The following is a 25,017-nucleotide window of genomic DNA, read 5'->3' as shown; positions in this document are numbered from 1 at the left end:
AATGGTTCAATTTCTGATATCGTCAAAGTGTTAACACGTTTTTAATAGTTTGTGTCATATCTCCATTTTATCATCTCCTGTTTTGGGAGTATTGGCAATTTCATTCAGTGGCCACTTGTGGTTCATTTCCATAGTGTCACTGGGCCAGACATGTGCCTTTCAGATCCTGTTGAAGCCCTGGTAACAAGAAATGTGTATTTCTGCCAGCACTGTTACTCAGTCATTTGAGAATGACTCCTGTGAAGCCCCTCTTTGGACAAAAATGTCAGATCAGAGTTGCACCTGATGACAGGGCAACATTTTAGACATAAACTGCCACAGGTCTGATTAAAACATTTGTCGAAATATGTTGTCTACAACAAAAAATATGGAACCTGTTGACCTGAAATTAGTTTGATATTAACTGATGTCGTTTTACAAGTATGTCAAACATTACATACATCCTGTATATTATCTGTGTTGATTTGTGCTTTTATCTCTTTTATATGACACTTTAGAGACCACACAGTTAATCAGTTACTTAAAAAAAAATCATTAAGCAGGCAAACTATATAATATAAAACAGACTGAGTCACCAATTAACCTAACCCAATCTGGATGTGTTTGGACTATGGGAGGAAGCCAGAGTACCTGCAGAAAACCCACGCAGGCACGTGGAGGACATGCAAAGAGAAACACCCTGGGTTTGAACAGGATTCAAACCTGGAACCCTTTTGGTGTGAGGAGACTATAATCCTAATGGTGAAAATATAAAAAAGTGTTTTGACATTTGTTACATCATTATATATAGATTCTTATTCTTAGTTAATTATTTAAACAGTTTGCTCTCTTCTTTTATTCTTTCTTGGTTTTTTTTGCTGGCTTTGATTTGACTCCCATTGATACTTGCACACAGACACACATTCTTACACACACAAACAAAATAAAAATCTCTTCCCCTGTGTGAGACAGGCCTGTCGAGGCGCTGTGAAGTGTTTTGAATGTGAATGCAGTGTAGACTTGTCCTCCATTAGCATGCCAGGCTGTCAGTCTCCATGACGACTCCTTCACTGTCCAGCTAGAAGCTGTCATCCACACACTTTCGGAAGAGGTGTTGCTTGCAGTAAACAGTCTCATCTCCTTTTGAACAACATTATCAACAAAATCCACAAATCCAATTGCAATGTATTTGGCAATGGACAGGAGTGGGGTCTATTTAAACCCTAAAGATGGCCTCATCTCAATGTTGCCATAGCAACAAAATGTCCCGAAGCAGTCTCTTGAGGGCTGGATGGGGGAGAGAGTTTGTGTCTGTCTTGTGGTATCACCATTAGCAACAGAGAGGGACGCCACTCCGTCTGCTGTTTCTGATTGGTTGTGATGGACATCTCTGTTACATCGCCATCCACCCACACACCACCCGTTTACCCCCAAATACAGCTACAGTTGTGATAGAAGTGTTCATCAGGGCTGAAGAAACCCAGTCCTGCTCCTCGATGGAGCTGCAATTAACTGTCAGGGCTGCTTTATAACCCATGTGTCTGCCTGGGCAGTGTCCAGGTGGGAAGTGTGAAGACAGCTGTTACAATAGGACCTGGGACAGCTTCAGAAAATTACAACCTGATGAAGCTTAGATGAGTAGCAGCAGTTTGTCCAAAATACACAGGACAGATTTTGTTTTATAAAGGAGCATGAAGAAGGGAAATGATGTGAAAATGAACCGTAGTCAGACCAGAGCAATAAGAAAGAGAAAAGTAGAGAAACACAGTTGTAGATAACATAACAGGAAGGTTATGGCTCTGAAAGAGGTTGTGAGGTGTGTAGTTGACTCTGCCAAGCCAGTGGGAATGTTCTAAAAATAGTCGCATACATGCGGAGCACAAAGGTTGATTTTTCCTGGAATCAATGAAAATATGATCACCTCAAGGAGACGGGCAACAGCAGTGACTCATGTGGAACAAGAGATTTAATTTTGACAGTGCTTGTTCTATACCAGTGACTACAAGTTGCTCTTTCTTGCTGAGAAACACAGAAATAAACGGGTAAACAAGCATGGAAAATAGGTGGAAGATGTCGACAGAAGTGGAAGGGGAAGATATATTTCTGCACCATTTTGAATTTTGTAGCTAATGTATTACAGAAAATGGAAAAAGTGTAATGTCTATCTGTTATTACAGTCTTGATGATCTGAACTAAATGTTTACTCACTTGGAGCCTGTAGCTTTCCTCCTTTTATCCTGTCTTCATCAACAGATTAAGTTTACTCAGTCACTTCAAACTTTCCATGGTTACTGCCGACTCCGAGACCTTTTATCCTTGTTTACTTTAAACTTCTGACTGTTTCCAAGGTCAATACTGAATTATCTTTCTCTTCACCCATATGAAAGTCAAAACACTGCATAAGTTTTCATATCTGTTATTCATAAGTGCAAATTTCTAAAAGCTATTCACATTTCCTCTTTTATCTGATGGATATTTTCTCTACTAAATGTGTTTACTCTTGTAGTGCTATGTCACATCTCTTTGTTTTTTCTATTATAAATATTTAATCTCCATACTGCATTTTTTATTTCTTTACTATTTGAATTTGTCAAAGTCAATAGGACTGAATATTCTGAAAATACAGGGCTCACTGGGATGATTGCCTGTGGGATGTAATCCAGTTATCAGAGTTAGGCAGTTTTTTTTTTTCTGCCGTCTCTTTTCTCTGTGTATATTTTTTATTGTTGTCAGCATGTTTGCATTCAGCTCTGCCGGCTCTGCTCTGTTTACTCTAAGCCCTCGTGTTTGTATGAACAGAGGAATTCTCTCCATGTCCACATGCTGTCAGGACAGACAGGATAAGAGATGCTGGAAGCAGATACTGTAGGCCAGCAGCAGAGCAAACACTCCCCGTCACTCCTGCTGTCACATTCTCGGGGAAACTGATGGTTCTGTGGTCTCCTCCTCTTCTGTCCCTAACCAGCAGGCAGCTGTGGTTCAGCACCGCACGGTGACGGAAGTAAAATGGTAGTTTTAATAATGGAAATACTTTATCTGCTATTGTTTTATTTGAATTTTTGCTAACATTTATAGAGTTTATAGGCATTACACATGATTCACCTGTACAGAGAAAACACACATTAAAAACTTGTTTGTCTTAAGTTTTAGATTAATTGTTATTACAAACATTAAACAGTTCAAGTGCCCTTCAGGAAACCCCTGAATCCCAATCCACTGCACCAGAGCTTTTCTGTAGGTGTCCAAACAAAAAGTCAATATGCCGTGAGGGATCAATAAACTTATAAGATTATATTATTAACCGAGAGCTCTACAGGTCGAAATCCAGCAGCTTTAATGCTCAGAACAAGCATTGAGTTACGGATACAGCACCGACACATTTTCCTCCACTTTACCTCCCTGTGGACCTGCGCCCACGTAGCCCGGCCACAGCTGAACAGCAGCCAGCAGATAGGATGCCTGGTTAATATGCTGATTATGTTAACTTGGCACTTTGTCCTGGATGCTTACAATTCTTATGCTTGTCCAGCAACTGATGCCCTTAGTTTTGAGAGATTGGTTGACTCATACTGAAGTAGTTCATTTGTAATTATAAAACCCATACATTTAATTCTTTTGCAACATTTTTTGTGCCCTATTAATAGCCGCCCCAAATCCTCCCCCTCTCTATGCACTCATAATGAATGTTATTTGCTGTGAAAGCATGAATTGTGGTATGAAGGCTATTTTTTAGTCAATGCAGGCACTTTCGTAATGAGCCTAAGCATTGTTTCCGCTTCTCCATGCCTTCCCCACTTACAGAGCTCCATTCCTCTGCCATTCCTGTTTATGCTAATGCAAAATATTTTCATTATCTCTGCAATAAGACATTTAATAGGCACTCTGCTCCTCAGCCCGGTGAAGAGTGGCTATAATTAGTGTCAGTCAGGCGCTGAGGCAGGGGGCCAAAACGTCACAGCTGATTTGAATGTGGACAAGTGTTGAACAAGCATTGATCTGATTTCTGTAGAGCTATCAGGAAATGCTCCTGCAAGTGCTCTGGATAATTAGAACAGGCTTATTCTCAAAGAATGTGTCCTTGCGACTGTGGTCCAAGCACACAATAGCCCTACCTGGATTTGGAGCAGGTTTTGAGTTAGGCACAAACTTGGAAAGTTGTTCATTTCAGCCACATTTCACACATCACGTTCGTTCCAAATGAGGGCCCTTATTTTGTGCACAGGACAATGGAGACCACATTTTTAAAATTTTAATAGCAGTGATGATTAAATACAGCCTTTGTGAGATGAGAGTCAGTGGGGAAAAAAAAAATTCAGTGAAACTGAATTTGACTGAGACATAAACTGATGTCTCGCTAATGCAGTATGTGAAAATTAATTTGTGGAGCTTTGTAGCTGGAACAAAACACCTGAGAGCTGCAGTAAATAAACAAAATGAAAAGTGACCCTGCAGCACTGATGTGCTGATAGTTTAAATTTTAGATGTATTTTTCTGCACCAGCCATCTGCATCCATGTAGTGAAAATTAAACTGGCTTGTTAACATTTCTTATTCAAAGTAGTGAACACTGTTCGCTCCAAGCCTGTTCACCCCGTGCAGGTTGACAGGTTTTTAATAATGAGAGCAGATCATTTTACACATCCGTTTTGGGTGATGCTACGGGGCCAATTGAAACGTTTTTCACATATTTATCAGAACATTCAGCCTGTTATTTACTATTGTTTCAAACCCTGTTCTATTATACATTCGCTGACAACAACTATAGTGGATAATGTTTATTAAAGTTTGTCGAATGCATTGGCAGCTGCTAGAAAATCAATTTGTGTAACAATAAACAAATACTGATTTAGCACGTTTCAGCACATAGGTAATGTTAGCATAGCAGCAGTGGAGACCTTGTATCACTCTTTATATAGTTCCAGGGCTTTGACGCCATATGACGCGTTAGAGTTGCCTTTTGTTGTGTTGCTGCGAGACATGATTGGTTTCTCTTCAGCTACTCTGTGAGGTCTTTAGCTTCTGTGGGCTGTCAACACACTAAGTGTTGCATTGGTGAAGTGTTTATGTTTGGAGACAAGTGCTACAACTAAACAGGGGTGAGAGCTGTGGAGGCTGAGTGTTATTCTGCTACTTTGACTTTGGCTCTTGCCAACTATCGATATTCAAGGGAAGCGTAATGTTTTCTGACAGTATTATCATTGTCAGTATTAAAATGTAAACTACACATCTCTGTGTTAGGTTATGCCCTAGTTTACCTTTGTTATCACCAAATAATGTTGATTATTGTGACACTTTATGAAAGAGGCCATAATGGCCATAATGCAGCTGTATTTGCCAAGTCGTATCATTTGGAGCTGGTGTTTCATGAACACTTTATTGGCAAATGTAGTTTACACTCGCTCCGTTGTCGAGTCAGATATAAAGATGTTGTAAACCCTAAAAACATTAAGGTCATATCAATCATCTTATAAATATTTATGGACAATCTCATTTTGAGTTTATTAAAAATTTAAACAGAACAGTTTGCTTGATACTGTACATTGATGTCATTGATCAACACAATGTGCAATATTGTAGTAAAATATGAGTTATTGACAAATATGGAAGGACCGACATATATGCTGCTAATATTCTGTATTTTATGGTTTATTCTGCTTTCCATCTCTGTGTTAAAACCACTAAACTATTGTAATGTTTGTTTGTTAACTTGTACACGTGGCTGCACATTCAAGAACCAATGTAGTTCTTTGCAAGTTTTTGCAGTTATCAGTGTCTGAATATGACTAAATCTAGTCTGTTAGACTCAAACTTAGAGTTTTAGTGATATTCATAGTTTTTGACTCATTTTATTTTTTCAGGCCTTTTCAGGCCTCTGGCCTCAGGCCAGAGTTTAATTGCTTAACCTGTTTGAAGTAAAACCTCTGCCCCTCTCACGAGCTGCAATGGACCTGGCAGAGTGTGGGGGTTCATTCACTCCCTTCTGGCTTCACGGTTGTAATCACTTGGCTATATATTTTATTTAGATCCTTCGTAATCCACTAGTCTCTTTGTAGAATTAGTGGTGAGCATGAAGAACGTATGTCCTGCAGGGTCTCCATGCCAGTGATGTCAGTGATGCTCGTGCCTGCCTCAGTTATTACTATTGGCACTGCATTGCTCTATGTCTGCCAGTAGTACTAAGCATGTGGCCTGGCTCTGTCAGTCCCACCTCATCCCCCTGTGCTGCTCTTTTTGTATGGACCACTCTGAAACTAGAGATGGGCTAGCTGCCTGAAAACATGAAGGTGCAGTGATAAAATGAGCAAAATGCTGCTTATTCCTTAAGCTGTTAGGGCATTAAGGCCATACGCCGGAGTTGTAGCGATGCTTCTTTACCTGTACTTCCTGTCTGAATAATAATGTGTGTGAAAAAGTGGGCTAGGTGGGTGGGAGATGAGGCAGGGGTTGAGTCACTCAGAAAGCTGCATTATGCAAGCTACGGATGCACCTCTTGGTAGTGTTAGAATACTGAGCCCAGTGTATAGACGGGGGAAAATCCAATTTGAAGCACTATGCTGGAGCTTTTTCCAGTAACCTATACTGGCACATCCTGGCTCTCTAAACTCTAAAAGCCTTACACAATTAGTAATAAAGCAACAGTTTATATAACATTAAAGCTTAGCCTGAAAAGGAACGCACATTCAACACACAATAGACTAGCATCATAGCCTGATTAGCTAATACTGTATGTGAAATAAGAGAGATGTATTCACCCTTATTACAGTGATTTTTGTGCCAGTGGCAACACTGGCAGCATTCAGCTCACACCTACTGCCAGATATGTCTAGTTTCACCACTTACCCTGACAAAACCTCTGTGGACATTTATGCACCTTCATTGAATCAAACAATGGAGCAATTGGGAATATTTCCCAGCATGAGTGGGAGTGAGGAAAAGAGTGATGAGAGAGAGAGAGTATGCAAGAGAGATGGAGTGCAAGGAAATCAGATGAAAGAGGGTGTTTATACTGAGTTTGTGTGTGCTGGATGTGTGGGTGGGTAGGTGGTAGATGCCTTAGTGGATGGCTGTGAAACCTGAACGAGTGACGGTGACCGCAAAATGGAGCTGAACCAAATGTGTCACTGCCTCATGTTCAATAGGCCAAGGAAGGAATTTACTGGCAGCAGCAGCCTGCTAGGAACGCAGCAGGGTGACTGTGTGTGTGTGTGTGTGTGTGTGCGTGTGTGTGTGCGTGCGTGTGTGCGTGTGTGTGTGTGTGTGTGTGTGTGTGTTTTTGGAGTGGTCAGATTGTATTCCATCTCTTTACCCACTGGCCAGTTATAGGACCGAGCTCCAATGCTGGCACTCCCTCCTCTCTGAATCCGACAGGACGAGTGTGTAGTTCATGCAGCATTCACCCATATTCACATCCTTGGAGTGGAACAAACATAATGAAGCCACAGCAGTGACCACACAGGTAAAAAAGGAAAAAAAAAATAGAGAAAGATTTTTCTAAGAAAGCTTCCTGCATCTTTTCATAGTGTTATTTTTGCAGTGCCAGTGGTAGATAAAGGTGGAAGTGGGCTCTAATGTTGCAGCAGCAGCACTGAGCTGCTGGCAGTGCTGCTCTGTGCTTCCATCCACCAGTTGAGCAACACAAAGTGTCTAACAGATGTTGCTTGGACTCTGACTGTTCAGCTCTGGTAATGTAAGTCCATATGATATTGCGGGTCATACGTGTGTTGCAGGGCAGGGCAGTGGGTTCTTTAAGAGACAAAAACCCATCGTGGAAATCTGACTGTTATTTTTAAATTAAACTGACTGGACTGAGACTGATTGATAACCACATTTTTCCGTAGGTTCATTCACTGATATTTCAACTTCCTAAACCATTGAACTGAATTGTATAAACGTTTTTAAATTTTTAATGTTTTTATTGTTCGCTCTTGTATAAAATTGAGTTTAATGATGTGGTGTTAGTTTACATGTGCTGATTCTTGTCTGATATTTGTACTTAAATCTATGAGCTGATTTTTTTTTTTTCTTAGTAAAAAGCATTATTTTGTGATCAGTAAGTCAGTCATCACCTATGTTCTACAGTTGCTCGAGCAGTCTAACTATATGAAAGAATTCAATTAGCAGTACTGTGAATTTAATTACCATAAATGTCACTGTTTAATAAACCAGCTAATGCATTAGTAAGCAGGAGATTTAAGGTTCTGTTTTGACAATCTTCTTTTTCTGAAAACATTTCCAGCTTAAAGTTCATGTGTGTTGAGAGCTGGAGGCTGAAAGCATCATCAGGGGGCTGTTTGGACTTTCAGTGGCTGTTAAATAACCGAAGCTGCTGTGCCAGCGGCCCACTCTGCAGGCTGCTGAAAATCAACAGTGATAATGTTTTAACCTACTTCAGTCCTTGGCCAAATCAGAAACCGTTTTGCAGCTGGGGCATTGTGCAAATCAGTTAGGTGATGTTTATTTAAACATTAGGCCATGCACCAATGTGTCATTTGGTTCTTGGCAGAAGTTTTCATGTGTGTGTGCTTGTATGGCTATATAGAGTTTTATTCTATAAGAGTGAGGACATTTTGGCAGCTGTCATCTTCAAAAGTTTATTTGAGGGTTAAGACCTGCTTTTAGGGTTAAAGGTTATGGTTTGAGTTTAGGTATTTACCACAGTTTTGATGATTAATGCATTATGAGTATTCTGACAAAGACAGCTGTACAAATATGTGTGTGTTTAAGGTTTCAGTCTGTGGATTCTGCAATGGATTTTAAATGACATCCTTTACAAAGAGCCGCATTGGTGGACTCTGGACTCCACTGCATCACAGACTAGCTGGACAAACTGGAGAGAATTGAGAGATTTTTTTTTTTTTTTTTTTGAAGTTAGACAAGAAAAGACAAGTTGTGATGTTATATTGCAACTTTTCCAATTAAGGTTTGCACTTGGTCCACTGCTTTTTAGATTTGAATGGAAAAGGTCACACATTGCTCTGAGTGGATTTTAAATTAACAAATTTTTTTTTTCCCTACCAAAAGTTTTACAGCTGTGATGTTTGCTTATTTAAAGTGGTGCTGCTGTTTAGCAGTGTTCTTACTGTACTTGCACTTGAATAGAACACACACCCATACACAGCGCCTTGCCTTTTGCACTCCTACCCACACACAGTGTCAATGCAAGCATGGCTGCTGTCTGTCTTTATGCCTCGTACATGCGATCGCATACTTGCATATGCTGTTGGACATGCATAGGGTGCTATGAATGGGAATGACCTTGCTGCATTTCCACACACTGCACCAGCAGCACTCCTCCCCACCCTCCCCCGCTGCACTTCAAACACATTTCATCTGGAAAAAGCCTTTAAATAGACGTGACCTTTGACTGAGAGAACACCCACTCACCCAGTCATTTAGAAACAGTCTGCCTGCTACACATTTGTTAAAACACAGGCAGGGAGCGCAATGGCAAACAATACAAAGACACATTCCTGCTATTTGTCAGAGATAAGAGTTGCAGTCAATCCAACAGCTCTGCTATTTGAAACGTCAATCACAGTAAAATGAAGGTGTGGCTTATCAGTAATAGTGACACATTGATCATTCCACAGTCAATACTAAGAAATGTCAAAGTGCCATGTGTAGCGTTTTAGCTTCAGTAAATCATTACCATATTAATTCTGGCCTTGGCAGAGGCTTTAATACCTGAACACAGCGAAGACTCGTAGCCTCAATCAGCCTCTTTTATGCTGTGTTGTGCATAATGTAATCAATCAGCTGGAATACATAAACCTCTTCTGCCTTTTGAATCTAATTTAAAGTTAATATATCTCATTCTGATGAATGCTTAAACTGAAAACTACAAGTCAGAACAGTAAACAGCAAGTTATCAATAGGAAATTGAAGTGATCAGTCTTCATGACTCTATCAATCAATAAATCTAATCACTACAATGTGGACTAACAACATAGTAAATGTGTGAACCTGCTCCCCTGTCACAGTTTGGCAGAGTTTCTCACAGGTTTCTCAGAGGCAATTTGTAATGATACAAATATTCATATGTGAGAAACTTGAAAAAGCAGTTTTCCTTGACATACTTAAAATAATCATTAATCAGTTGACTAATCAATGAAGCAATTCAGCACTACCTGGTCATACTATAACTTGTCTACAGGGACAGCAGGAGTAACGTTCCTGGAGAAACAGGGTGACGCCTAAGTCATATGACAGTGCAGTGTGTGCACTGTGAGAGAGCATGTGTGTTTGCGTGCGAGGTGGGTTGCGTTGTGCAAATGTGTTTACGTAACCCTGGCGGTTTACTCCTGGTCCTTCATAAATGTCATGAGGATATCGGCAGGCAAAAATTCAAGTGCAGAGGCTCAGAGCATAAGCTGTGGTCAGGATGGTCTTGTAAGAGGAAGGTTCAGTTTAATTCCCTAATGTCTTTGCATGAGAAACAAAGTCTTCAGCTGCAGGGGAGCTGTTCTGATGAATGGAGATCAATAGAAGACCAGAAGAAATCACAAAAGTAAGTAAAATGGAATGAAAGGGAGAGTGGTCTTTACATCTTTGGTTTTTCTCAGATGACAAAGTAATGAGCCAATTTGTTGGAACAGCTTGTTTGAGTTTCTGTGTTTGGGCAAGAATAACATGGCATGAAAGCACCAGTTTTATATCTCCCGTTGGTTCTTTCAATCTCATGTCACAAAACCCCAAATTAATGTCTTAGAGTGGATACTGATGGAAAAGGGAGGGATGTCATCTGTGCTCTTCCGACAGCACAGTGATGAGCTGCTTTGTTTGAATGTGTCAGGGCCTTGATACAACACAAGCTGTTGTACCAGTAACAAAGTAAAAGTATTTATTGACTCACAGGGTGCATGGGCAGGGGAATGTAATGAACTCAGTGGTATTGATAGAGGCATATGTTCCCTGCTGGGACCGGTGCTGAAACAGGTGCCAGAATTACAACACATGTATGTGCTGAGCTCAACTGATTGTGCAGTCACAGTTCTGTCTCCATCTGAGTGAATCATTACAAACTTGGCTTTTTCAGTTACATTTAGGTTTTATAATAGCTTGTACATAGTAGATGATTATTGGTGTTATTAAGCTTCTTATGGATCACTGTGTACTTTTACCAAAAGCTGTACAAACTGAAGAACTTTCCTTTTGGGAGTAAAACCTGCATCAGTACTATTGGATATTTTTACAGTAGAAACAAAAATAAACTCCAAAAATTTTCAAAATAAACTATGTTTCAAAATAATATTTATATTGGTACAAAACTGCTATTGAATGTCAGCCAATACCCAGCCATATAAATGTATTTTCCATATTTGTATGCTATGTGTGTGTGTGTGTGTGTGTGTGTGTATATATGTATGTATGTGTATATATATATAAATTTCCCTAAGTGTACCTCCTGCCTTCCTGCAGGTAAACACCACACCTTAAATGGGAAGTGTGCATAGCATCAGCATTAAGTAGGCTATTTTAATCAGTCTATCTTAGGCTTTTTTGAGAGGTAGCTCTTTTAATGATATCGTAGTTATGTAAGTCTCTCATGGCTGAAGAGCTGCAGAGGAAAGTAGAGTAGTGCCTCTGTTGTCCTTGGAGATTAAAGTTGATGGAACAACAGAAATGTTTGGATGAGTGGAATATGTTTTTATCGCTGCACTGTTTTTAGTTGATTCTGTGTTTCAGGAGCACTCTCTGTACCTCTTAGCTACAATAATCATTGTGAATACAGTAATAACACACAAGGAACAGAATAAAAACTGTGTGGAACGCCATCACAGCCTTGTGAAACATTGACATCGGAGCAAAATTTTCAGACGCCATTGTACTAAAACAGTCTTCTGCTGTGAGTGTATGTGGCTTTGAGTTGAGCAAGCAGACTAAACCCAAAGAGTAAAGCTGGGTACTCTAAAATCAGAACAATGAGCTGAAAGACACTAAAATGCTCCATAGATCTGAGGGAGACAGACAGGTGATCAATTTCTTTTGATTTTAAGGAGCCACTATCATATTAAACCTTTGAGTTATTCTCTCTATTCATGCCTCATCTAATTGTAATTTAGTTATTTACTGACTCCTAAAGAAGAACAATGAGCTTAGAGTATATAGATAATGCAAAAGCATGTATGATAATATGGGGGAAAAAAACACACACAACCTCTCATACGTATCTTGTCTGGGTTGGTTTGTATTTATTTCATTTCCTTTCTCCTTCGATCTGAGCAACTAACCTGAGTTTTCCTACTTTTTTTTTAATCAAACTCTGCTGAAGCTACTCTGGACACATTTTTCTTTCAAATAGTAAAATAGAAGTAAAAGTAGAAAAATACATAAAATTCACCAAGCAGGAAATGGACCCAGAGATGTACAGTGGGGTAGACTGTGAACAGGTCTTTTATTACCAGTGATAAAGGGATATTTTAAAAGGATACTATATAAAGCTTTTAGCTCTACTACTAACATTTTTCTTTTATGGGTCAGGTCATCTCCGCTTTTCTGAAATGACACTATCTCGTCTATTATATCTTGTACTATTTTGAACCTTGCTGCAGAATGAAATCACAGCTGCTGAATAAATGACCTCACAGGACACTGCCACTCCAGGACACTCATATTCTGTGAGCGATCATACGTGGATTTATCACTTTCCCAGGAGAAGTGCTACATATATCAGCTGCAAAATAAACAGGGCTTTGTTTGGGTGAATCTGAATTTATTGAGGTGACAATGCCCTCAGTCATAAATGCCTCTTTAAAAAGATCAGTACTTTTATTGTACTGCCTCTAATTTCATGAGATTAGTGTGACTTCTCCATGTGTCTATTAGTTTTCACACATTTGTGTGAATGAGAGATGGTCTTACAGCTGTCATCAGCACCAAATTAACATTATTTTAATATACTATCATGTGTTCATTAATTGCTGTATTACATCACATTGTTTTATTTTTGTTTTTCATTTTGATGAAAGGTTGTTTTACACTTTTGCACTTGTTTCTTCCTGCTGTTCTCTGGAACAGTGTACAAGCTCACAGAAGAACAGTAGAATAAATTCACTTTACCATAATAAGCCATTAATATAATAATGGTATTAAAGCTATAAAACCCATTAGCATAACATTCTACTAATGTTGTCCCTATTTATGTATATGTAAATTTCCTGCTTATGCAATTCATTTTTTTCAGTAATTCATTTATATGGTCAGCCAAAAACCTCATTCATGCATATTCATCCCTTTTTTTAAAAAAAAAAAAAAAGTACCATCACAGCCAAATAATGTTTTTCTGTTTCCTCTTCATCACTGAAGTTATTTTCATTTTTCAAGAGAAGGGCACTCAAAGAGGAAGAGAGGAAATAAAATATAGTAACTAAAATCTTAATCGGACATTTAAACATAGAAAAACAGGACTATATTCTAAATCGGTATCTACACGGTTGCTACTAACATTCTGTGCATGGTTAGAAAAGCAGAATGTGGCAGTAGCTGTGTGATTTAACTTGGTTTTTACAACTTCCTGCAGGTGCGTGACCATAATACAACGTGCATCACCTGCATCAACCAAGTAGCTGTTTCTCAGTAAAACAGCACAGACACACGACTGCCATTTAGCATCTGCTGTTGAATTTGTCACAGCTCTGTGAGGAGAGAGTCTCAGTCATAACTCATGGCTCAGAGGCCTTTCAGGACAAACTGTTTTCATGCTACAACCGATCGATTATAAACCCGACCTATTCAGACAGTTATTAATTCTTAGAGCCCCTCTGACTTTGTGGCAGGGCTCCTTGTTATGGTGAAACAGTGAGCATATCCCCATGAGGGATAGTACTGTTTAGAGCACTGGCTGTTTTTGTCCAATATGACACACACCTCTGGCAGCATGACTAACACCATTTGAGGTTGTGCTGCTCTCCTTCCCTGTGTTGTGAGCAAAAGTTTTTCAAGCTCCTTCATTTTGTTTTAGTATTTCAGACTTTCATATGTGGTCTTCTGTGGGCCACGATTCGTATGGACTTCTGAAACATGTGCTTTGCACTGTACTTTGCATTAAATATTGGTTGTGCTGATAAGTGAACACACAGCCTGCAGCAGTTGAGGATGTTGACACAATGCAGCCAGTGGTAGGAAACAATATTAATAGAAGCATTTCTGTGAATACTGAAAGATAAGCAGGGTAGGAGGTAACTAACCACTGACATACTAACGAGAGTCAGTGATTCGGTCCCTGGCTTTTCTAGGCCACATGTCAAAGTCTGTGTGTGTGTGTGTATTGGTGGATAGGACATAATGTAAAGCACTTTGAGTGCTCTTGAGTGTAGAAAAGCGTTAGAAAGAGCATTAACCATTTTAAATTGTGTTAATTTAAACCTTGTTTTCATGTCTGCCTGGATTTTGAATTTGGTGCAGAAGTTTTTAGTTTTTTCATTTCTGTTCTTAAAATACAAAAATAAACAAGGCAAAGATGTTTAGGTCAGCATTTTTCCAGCATCTATTTGCTGGTATTATTTTTACTAATAGTAATACTAGCAATAGTGGTTGAAGTATTTCATCTAACAAGAGGGAAACATTGTACTGACATCAGTATAGATGCCAGGAAGGTGTCTACAGGCAGCACATTCAGATGTGACCAGTTTCATGTTACAAGTTCTCTTTAGGTCTTGTGAGCTGATAATGTCATTGTCAATCCCTGTTATGAAGCTTGTGGCTGCCATGTTACTGGGCCTCCTGGGAAATCTTGTAGTCCTGTGGGATTTGTTCCTTTGCCACATCAGGGAGGAATCGATACTTGTTCATTCATATATCTGATTTATACATATACATTTATGAAGATCTTATATTTTGGGACCAAATTATGGGTTGTTTTTATTACTATTTAATCTGGTGATTATTTTATTAATTGTTTCATGTATAGAATGTTAGAAAATAATGAAAAAGATTGATTGCAACTTGTAAGTGTCCCAAGATGAGATCTCATTATTGCTTATTTTGTTGCACCAATACAAAATCCCGATATTTTATTTCTAACATTATAAACAGAGAAAAAACAGGGATAGTTGCCGTTTTACATGAGAAAATTAAGAGTACATCAGCATGATTGCATTGAAAATACTTCCGAATACTGAGGTTTTGAAAAGATTTCAGATATATGTACATACTGTACATCTAAACATGTTGTAGCAGGTCTTAGTATTTTATATCGGCAGAAAATTCATTGTGAAAAACCATCATCATATTGTGACTATACCTACTCTCCTTTGACATTTCTATGTTGTTGTAGTTGGTGCTGTTACTCATTTAGTAGGTGTCTATGAGAGATGAAAACACCTACTTTAGTCCAATAACATTTGTTTATTCAGAACTTCAAAACATCAGTATATCAGCAGTCAGCTGTCTACTGTGAAGCATTCAAGCTCTGTCTGAATTGGAGAACACGCACACACTCGGTGACTGTCTGTGTTGTTTACTCGGTCAAATGCTTTTACACACTAGTTGAGGCTTAGAATGACTGACTGAGTCTATAACTGATGGAGGCCCAGGCCTCCGCTGTCAAGCATTTTGTGCTGATCCAAACACTTTGATGCTGCATGGGGATGGGTTGGGTGGGGTTAGAGGGTGGTGGTCCTGCAGTCGCACTTCACATTCTACACAGGGCTGGGAAAGTCAGGGACGAAGGGCCATCAGGGTGGAGAAGTGGGACAGTGCTCCTCATCCCATTCCTCCTTTTAGGGAATGATCGTCTCATGTGTGCTGTACTTGTGAACACAGCAGGGGGTGAAAATCCACAGTGATGCCTTCACAGTGTTTACAGTACCACTGAAGCTAATTTTGTCTCCTCTCTCTCCTCACTTCAGTCACAACCAGAGGGCCACTACATTCTGCCATCCTGTGACTGGACAGATTTCTCCAGACAACGTGGATTTTATTCTGCAAGATCAGTGAGTAATTTGAGTTTGTTACTTCTCCTTAGCCCCATCCAAAAAATATTACCTCTTGAAATGAAACATTGATTTCTTTTTATGTGTTTTGGGCTACATGGATTTTTCTCCAGCTGTTTTGAGCTACAGGGTATCAGCACTGAAATAGGCTGAAATGTTTTTCTATCTTCATCAATGGGTCCATAGTTATGCTGTGACCTATTTATTCTATCAGTGTCTTCGACATGATGGAGTGGATGCTCTTGGAGTGATTTTCTTCTTACAGTTTCTTAGACTATCTGCTATACTGCAGTTTACTGACTTTGAAAACCCCCTACCCATGCCTTAGAGTTAGGATTTACATGTTTTTCTTAGGTTCAACATGTTTTTCTTCTTTGAGTGGGTCGGCAGCAGGGTCTATGAAACATTTAGTGTTATTTTAAGTCAAGATGTGGGCCTTTGATTTCATTTCACCAGGGCTACTTCTTAAATGTAAAAGAAGTCGTCATGCATTTGTCAAAGACAAGCAGTGCTTCTGGACTGTTCTTGCTGTTTGGTGATTCAGTAGAAAGAGTTGGTAAAACGGTGCTTTCCTGTTCCTGTTTAGACCATGTGAGGTGGAAAATGCAGCTACTTTTAGTTGCATATCTTCTTATTTTTTTCTTCCTTACCATGTATATACTGTAGTTTGAAAAGTTTGGAGTTAAAGCATTTTTTCAGCCTGAGTAGTGCCTGCAGTCTTTTCTCTCCTCTGACTGTGAGAAGATCGGTGTGTTGTCTGAGAAACAAAACCTGCAGCAAACAGTGGCCACAGTAACTTTGTTTTAAGCGTAAGTGTAGAGTAATAATTGAAGACACCCCAGATTTTTATCCCCTCTTCGTTTCTCTTATCTGGAGCTGGGTCGAGAAGATAAATTCTTTGCATCCTCCAGAGGGCCTAGTCTAACTCGAAACAAACCCACACCATAAAATCCTTATGGCTCTTTCCCAAGTGAATTTCCACAAATGTTGAACTTTCCCTTTAATTCTAAAATGTAAAGCTACTCAGGTACCTGGTGTTCAGGTCTGTGTGGATTAAATAAGCCAGTGTGCTTGCTCATGCCTGTTTATGAGCCAGATTGTATTGCACTCAAAGGAGTTTGCCTGGGTAAAGATTTCCTGTCAGTGAGTAAACCCAACACTGGACTTTCACCACAGTCTTCTAAGGTCTCAGTCACAAGAGCTGGGACACTCTTTTGTCTTCCTGTTCCAGACTGTGATATAGGCCAGTAAGACAAGTGAATTTTGTATAAACACACTTTGCAGCTTGACTAGAAATCCACCTCTGCTACTATCCAAAAACAAACAAGATAAAACCTCAAAGTGTTGCTTCACTTCTTTGAAACTTTTGCACAGAGGGTTTGGTTTGTTTAGAGGGTGTGAGAAAAATAAATCCACATCTTGCTCCTGGCATTTTTCTGTAAACCAGTTTGGGTGGAATAGTATTTTAAAATGAAATGATATATTTGACAGTGTTCCCTTGTTTTCATTTTTCTTGTTTTAGTGCTATAGTCCATTGTCTAGAACCATAATTCAACTCTGTATGTTCCAGTTCTTCTTCCATTTTTTTTAAAAGTTATTTATATCCAGTTGCATACACCCTCAGGAGGTGAATTGAATTTGAATGTCAGCTTAGAGAATACTTTTGCAGAAAACTTTCATAAAAAAATAAAAATAGTCTTCAGTACTGAATTTGCACCTATTATATGGCACATTGGTATATTTGACAGTCATTACATTTGAAATCGAAATGCCAGAAATGTCAAATCCATTGTGCACTGACAGTTTTAATGAGACAAAGAAACTGTGCTTCTCCATGTTGTTGTCATAGTATAACTGCTTTTTTAGGTCATAGTAGAAGAACTTTAAACTCTGTGAATATGATTATATTGTACTTTGGTAGAAGCATCCTTGTACCACCCTATGGGCATCTAAGTCGCTATAATTTGCTTATAATACTTTATTACACTTTTTATAAATGTTCTTTAAATTGCACAGTAAAGGACAAAAATTATTCTCCCATGACAAAGGTGTTCCACAAGGAAGAATATTAGGAATCTTGCGATTTCTTCTGTGCGTTAATATTTCATTTCTGAACTCTGTTCTGAAATGACAGCTTATATGCTGGGAAAATAACTTATCTTTATAGTGAGCTAGCCTGCCCCAAATCTTGACAATACCACAGACTGTAGCAGATTGTAACTGATGCATTACGTGTCGTATATACTGTATGTACACACATACAACATATTACATGTTAAATACATTATATTCAACTGGCAGCTCCAACACAAACTACACTTCCTCTAGTTTAGTCATCTTTTTGAGACCTCTAGGCTGCTAAAATAATGTACACCTGTTTTGAAGTGAAAAATGCAGTAGATACCTTAAACAAGTGCTCAGACATTGGTAATCCTACATAAACCCATGCCCCCAGAATGTGGAATCTAATTAAAATACAGTGTAAAAAATACTGAGGGATTTGGCTGGATAGCAGATTCATACATAACTCATGTTGAACACCTCCTACCTGGTATGCTTGTGCTGGTGGATATGGATTACCACATTGCCACAGGTGAAACCCAGTTTCCAGAACTATCCTGCCGCTGGAATGAATTGCTAAAAAACCTGAAATCACATTTGCTGTATTCCAGTCAGGAAGTTTTGCTTTGTGATGCTTTTGTAAAATCTGTGATTGTTTTAATTAGTGTCTCTGTATGATGATGATTGTTTTGTGTGGCTGACTCGTCTTTTCTGATCTTGTGTATATGTAATTTGTCCTCAGGCAAAATAGATGTTGATGTCAATGAGACTGAAAAGATAAAGCTTAACACAATCGTGTCACTTATTTTGGATGATTAGGCCTGTGTGGACAAGTACAGACACTGGGACACTGATTGAAATGATGCAGTCTGACTGTGTGTTAAGCACAGTCATAAAAGTATTTCTGAAATGCTACACTTCAACTTCCACGCTTGCAGTGATAAGGCCTATAATAAACAACATGGAAGATTTAGACTGGAAGGATCTTTAAATATTTACTATCAAGACAACATCTCTAATTAAGAGCCATTTCTGCTGCAGTAGAAAGCGTTTAAATATTTTCTGTTTGACTTTCCCTCAGTCAGACATTAGTGCGGAAAAAAAACTTTTTTAGCACATGATGAACAATTAAGGAAGAAAAAATTGTTATATAAATAGTTTGACATAGGTCCAATCATAAAAGCTGTGATAGCAGTTTTTATTTTGAATTTAGTCCGAATGTCTTTATAGATGTATGCAGGTGCACTGCACTGTAACATCAGCTGGTGTAATTCCTTCAGAACCACAGTGGGTAATGACCAATTAATAGATTTTTTTTTTTTTTTGTAGCTGCTAATCTAATAAGGAGACACATTAAACTATAATGACATTTCCCTGCACATGCTCCATTTCTACTACAGTATTTTTCCTTTTCATTTTTTATATGTCGCCAACTCATTGTTTTCTATTTCCGGTTCTCTTCATTTCCACCCGTCCCACACAACCACTTTTTTGCCGTTTTGCTTCTCATGCTGTTCCCATTATTGATATTTTCTGGCACAGTCGTTTTGTCAGAACTCTGGCTGTTTAATTCTTTTTTCTCCTTTCCTCTGTGGTCTAATTTTTCTTTCATCTCATCTTTTGTGTTCTTTACTCTATTTCCACTCCTTTATCTCTCTTCTTTACATCTGCATCTCTGTCTTTACCCTTGTATAACTTTGAATTTTTCGGTCGACTTCAATTAAGTCAAATGAATTTAGTGTTTATTTCTGACGTACTTGACATGATGGCATGATGAGGAATTTGTGTCTAGGATGAATGCATATCGTCACAAAAACTTTAAAAACGGATTCAAAAAACAGTAGCTTATGTCAATAAAATGCTCAGATTTAATGATACATAATTTTGTGACAGACTCCAACATCTGTGGCTTCCCGAAAAAGAAAAACACTAGCAGGGAGAATTGAGAGTAGAGCACTGATTGATGCTCAGTGAAGATTATTGTTCACGTGTGGGCAGCAATTGTCTGGTGACTTACAGTGGGTGGTCATTGAGCTCTTCTGATGGGACAGTAGTCTCTCTTTTCTGTATCATATTTGTTTTTATTCTGCTTACGTGTGATTTCTCTAGTTCTCTTTTTTTCCTGTTTTTCTGTCCATTTCCCCCCGACTCCTATTCATTACATATATCTCTTTCACCCTCTTTTTCCTCCATCTCTCCATTGTAGATGCGACCAGATTACATTTTTCCTCACTATGTTCTGTCTTATTAACAGCTGCGTAGGCGTGGAGCAGGCCTGTCCAAGTCTCTATGATAATGTGCCAGTGCACCACACACACTTCAACCATTTGTGTGTGTGTGTGGTTATGAAAATAGACATTGAATTCTGCACAGATAGACGGAATCAGTGATCTAAATATGCACTTAGTGGTAAATGCACTTAGAAGCAGCATACTTGCATAATTCTGTATCTCAGTGTAATACTGCAGTAATACACTCAGGGGTGTTCTTTGCTGTGATTATGCAGTCGAGTATCATCAGTCGAAGCACCAACTTCATAATCACGGTAAAGAACGTCCTCGATGGTGATGCATTATGACTTTGGCAGACCGGTTCACATGTGAGTACTGGTTGAAGAAGGTTACAGAAAGATGTGCCAGAAGACAGTAAAGATGGAAACCACCATGTTTTCTGTGTGTATAAATATGCAGTCAAAGACTTTTAATGAACATTGTTGAATAGTTTGGATGCTAAAGAGAAGGACAAATAAACTGTAGTTAAATAGGGCAGTTAGTAATCATTAGCTTTTCCAGTGTTTGTGTCAGGCTGAGCTAATTGTCTCCCGACTCCAAAGTTAAGAACTAAGGCTGATATCCAGATACAGGTCTAACTCTACACAAGAATCTGAATGAAGCTGTTTCTGAAAAACCATCTGCACTATTATGTCAAAAGGTATCTGGTCTTGGTAGCCCCTCACACACAAGATGTTACTGGCATTTTTCTTAACAGAAAAAAGAAGTGTATTTTGGGGACGCCTTAATTTGAATAGAATGACTAGAGGCTAGTTCTTTTAATAACAGCACATCACTGTCAATCATCATCAAATTCAGTAACCTTGTGGATGTTGTTACTGTTGGGTTTAGTTTAATACTTTTAATTTTCTTTCCACATAAGAAAAAACATTGATTCCCTCCCCCCACCACCCCCCTCTCTGGCACAGTATCCATACTTATTGGTCCAGTGATTGAATGATGATGTTAGTTTTATGTTTGGTTGTAAACACTCTCATCCAGTTACAATGCACCAATTTAAAATGAAGATTATGTTATTATGTTTAATGTATATAGGAGCCTGGGATTATATATCCTCCTTCTGTTAGCTGTGAAGCCTAATTATCCAATTATCATCTCACAACTGTAAACAATACAAGAGAAAGGACTTCAGCTGTTGTCCAAGGTGCTGTTCAGCTCCATTCTGGTATTTAAGACCTCAATGAGGCTGCATGAGACACTACAAGTTGTATAGAGGCCAGAACGCTTCTGTAAACTTTTATCTTCATTCAGTTTATAGTTATTTTTGAGTAACCAAGCTGCACAATTAAACACTTACATACACACTCATGCAATATCTTTTTCTGTTCGCCACAGAGCCTCTCAGTTGGCGCTGAGCTAACTTTTAAATTACTGTCAACCTGTCGGCACCACAGTGCTGGTACACAAGTTGCAGAGTTCACCGGAGCTCATGTTCTGGTATACCTGTCACCTTCAGCTCCAGCACCAGCCAGGCTGCTGCTTCTTTTTTAAAGTCAACGTCAACTTTGATGGAGGCATCAGGTTACAGGCAGAGTTGAAACTCCATCTGTGTGTGTGTGTGTGTGTGTGTGTGTGTGTGTGTGTGTGTGTGTGTGTGTGTGTGTGTGTGTGTGTGTGTGTGTGTGTGTGTGTGTGTGTGTGTGTGTGTGTGTGTGTGTGTGTGTGTGTGTGTGAGTGAGAGGCTGGCATCAGTGGGCCATGGATTAAAGTGGCTAAAGTGTCAGGACTTTACAGATCCTATCAGCACCTTATCAGCTCTTATTTTAGCAGCAAGAGAGATGGAATAACTTCATTTGCTGCTGTCTGGATCAGTATCTGTCTGAATATGAAGTGTGTCTTTTTCTGCCACATCTATTTGTATTTCTTCTTGTCATCAGCTGTAAGGTCATGGAAAACCTGCGTATTGGAACGATGGAAACTAAAATGTTTGTTTCCTTGGATATCTCGCAGAAATGTCTATTTCCTTATGAAAAATGTACTTTGACTTTTTCATTTCTGGCTCAAAGTTTTGCACAGTATGATCTAAGACTCTTGTTCCATATATCCATGTTGGGTTTTGCTTTTATAAATGTTCCCATTTTATTACTTGAACCTCTGAACTGATTTATGGGGTGAAATTTCTTCATCCTCAAGTCAAATAATTGCTTGGTAGTGTAGAGCATGCCTGCCTGCCTGGTGTGTAAATGGAGATAAACACAGCTCCTGGCTGTCACTTTGCATGTCTTCTTTTTTGTCATATTGGTTTCTCTCAACTCTCCATCCATGTTGCTGATGTTGACCCCTCCCCTGCTCATTGATATGGGATCTGGTGAATTAAAGGATGCTACGTGAGCAATGTGCTGAGTGCACACATGGTGCCTTGTCAGGGCTGCAGCCTTTGGTTTCCATAACAGCAGTGTGGCATTGAAACAGGAGAAGACAGTTGCAGATGCAAATGTGTGGCTTGGGCAAAAAGTCTTTAAAGTACAAAATTGAGATGCAGTAGGTGGATTTTTGTGGAGAAATTGTTATTGCAGGTGATATTTCTTTGAAGGGGGACACAGGCTGTCCATACAAACAAAGTTTTTAGTTCTGTCATAAAATGGGTGGGAAATGGGGTTTGACAATGTGTCAGTGCTGAAATAATAACCTCCACACTTTGTATGAAGAAGGCATGCTGATGTTTCTCTCAGATAATTGGTTCTAGTTCTGAATATTTGGGGGCTGCAGAATTCAAACTGTACAGCGACTGATTTTATTTAAATGTCAGCTGTGCCTGTGTGGCTGTGTGCCAGTGCAGGGGATTTTAGACCTGTTTTGTTGTTTTGTGCGGGTTTTTTTTGTGTGTAACTGTGGTTGTGAGATCTTTTTTTAAGTGTCTTTTTCCTGTTTTCTTGTGAAGCATCATTAACTTTCAGGAAAATCCTTCGGACAGCTACTCTTATGTGATTTGTAGCCTCTTTGCACATGACATGGCCGCCTTTAACTCCTACACATAACAAGAGGAGGCAAACCACTTTCCAGCTGATGAGCAGACAATAAATGTCCTCCTACCCATGACCAATATCTTTGAGTGATGTTATATGCAATATTTTTAGATTTGGGTCCTGCCTTGCCATACTCTAACTAGAATTCTAAATGTGTGTCTTAAGTGTTGGTCTTTGATTATTAGTTGCCTCCTTTTTCTTCACCACACAGTAACTTATTCATACAAAAATTTCCAAGTGAAGAAGGAAAATGGCATCTTTCCATTCACTGAACAGTCTTACACAAGCTGAAGGTTTTGTTTGTGCTATTTGTCTTTGTGCAGTTGTCTTTTTTTTTATAATGATGGTCTATTATTTTTAAGCTTCTAGCTTGTGGAGCCACTTCAGAGCTGTGTCTTTAGGTTGTTGGGTTGTTGAGCCCAGGGCAGTTTTGGTAGATGAGTCAATTCTATGAAGTGATTGTCCCATCTCTGCATCACTTCCTTTCATTTGTCAAATTTCATCCTTCGGTGAAGTGTTATTAAACTCATACTGCAGCCACTGAGTACTTCACTCTAGGTCAGCAGAGTCAACATAGGACAGAATAAATAATGAAAGGGCACAACCGGAGCTACAGAGATATCCTTTTAGTCTCTAGTATATGTCACGTTCACAAACCCCTTCATAACAAGCTGGACGTCCAGGTTGAGATGACTCTGGTGAACTCATCACTGTGGATCTTTCTAAATTGGAAAGCTTCTCTAGGGTCACACTGTTCATCTGACTGTTTTCACAAGCTGAGCAGTACCCTACTCCTTTTAATGAGTAAACTGAGCTTCATGTATAAAATTAGTGCAGTGCCCCTTTAAGTTTAAAAGTGCTGACTGTCTCTGTGTAGGCAGAATATACAGATGCACCTTCATAAGCAGTGGTGTGATTTGTCTGTTTACCTCTTAGCTCACCTGCAGTCATCAGTCACCAAGCAGTAGTGGAAGACTTGCTTCAGAACCAGTGAAACCTACTTCACTGTTCCCTGTGTGTCTATGTTGTTGTGTGCAGGTGAAGCATCCTAGATTGCATGTTTTGTCTATAATTACTGATAATGACACTTATTCTTCTTTATTAGATTAGGCTTTGTTTACCTTGAATTCCTGATTAGCCAGTGGCAGATTTTAGTTGAGGCTTTTGTATATGACTCTTCACCCTGATTTCTGATGGTTGACAGATCTTTAGGATTCCCACTGACAAATACACACCATCCGTCAGATAATAGTCATATAAATAGTCATATGTTTTTTTGCTGTATTTTTGCAGCGAATCAAATCAAATCATCAGCATAGATTGAAAGTGAGATTACCACGTTTCTACCTCCTCTTTCAGAGAAGAACCACCACTGGAACACTGATCCACTGATGGAGCTGCAGCACAACATGTTTAGTGGAGTGTGACAGCCTCCTTTCATGCTGTCTCTCTTGAATTGCTCTTCATGTTTTACTCCTTTTCTCCTTTTTTATCTCTTTATCCTCAGTTATTTTAGTTCATTTTGATTCAAAGAGGTTTGATGGCTTGGTGAGAATCCTTGAGTCGCTTCAACAGTAGAAATATCAAGTAGACTCAAAGGAGAATCTTAAGGAATTGGAAAATCAAACAGTAAAGAAAGGTTTCAATAAAGAGATTTAGTATGATGTCAAGTTTCAAATGTTATTTATGTATTTTGCCTTCGAGAGTGTCCTCTCTTTGCCCTCTGTGTTGGAGCTTCCTATATTTTCCATCTCCTTTTGTGTGTCTCTCAGAACCTTATCTGCCTCCC

General features: G+C 39.0%; 1 protein-coding gene across 10 annotated transcripts in view; it reads left to right on the top strand.

Moving 5' to 3' along the window:
• The window catches only part of LOC113132473 (pleckstrin homology domain-containing family A member 7-like), a 99,540-nt gene that overhangs the window by 38,410 nt on the left and 36,113 nt on the right, over positions 1 to 25,017 (top strand). For 9 of the 10 annotated variants that reach the window (XM_026310561.1, XM_026310553.1, XM_026310551.1 and 6 more), the window contains one exon: positions 15,827 to 15,910. In XM_026310561.1, the coding sequence (XP_026166346.1) occupies positions 15,827 to 15,910 (84 nt within the window). Of the gene's footprint in view, positions 1 to 10,297; positions 10,486 to 15,826; positions 15,911 to 25,017 lie in introns of those variants that run through there. The other variant, XM_026310556.2, reaches the window with a different exon arrangement.

This window comes from Mastacembelus armatus, chromosome 6 (assembly GCF_900324485.2).
Source record: "Mastacembelus armatus chromosome 6, fMasArm1.2, whole genome shotgun sequence".
In the NCBI taxonomy this organism is placed as follows: domain Eukaryota; kingdom Metazoa; phylum Chordata; class Actinopteri; order Synbranchiformes; family Mastacembelidae; genus Mastacembelus; species Mastacembelus armatus.
The sequence above is the reverse complement of the archived record's forward strand: the minus strand, read 5'-3'. Positions and strand labels throughout refer to the sequence as shown.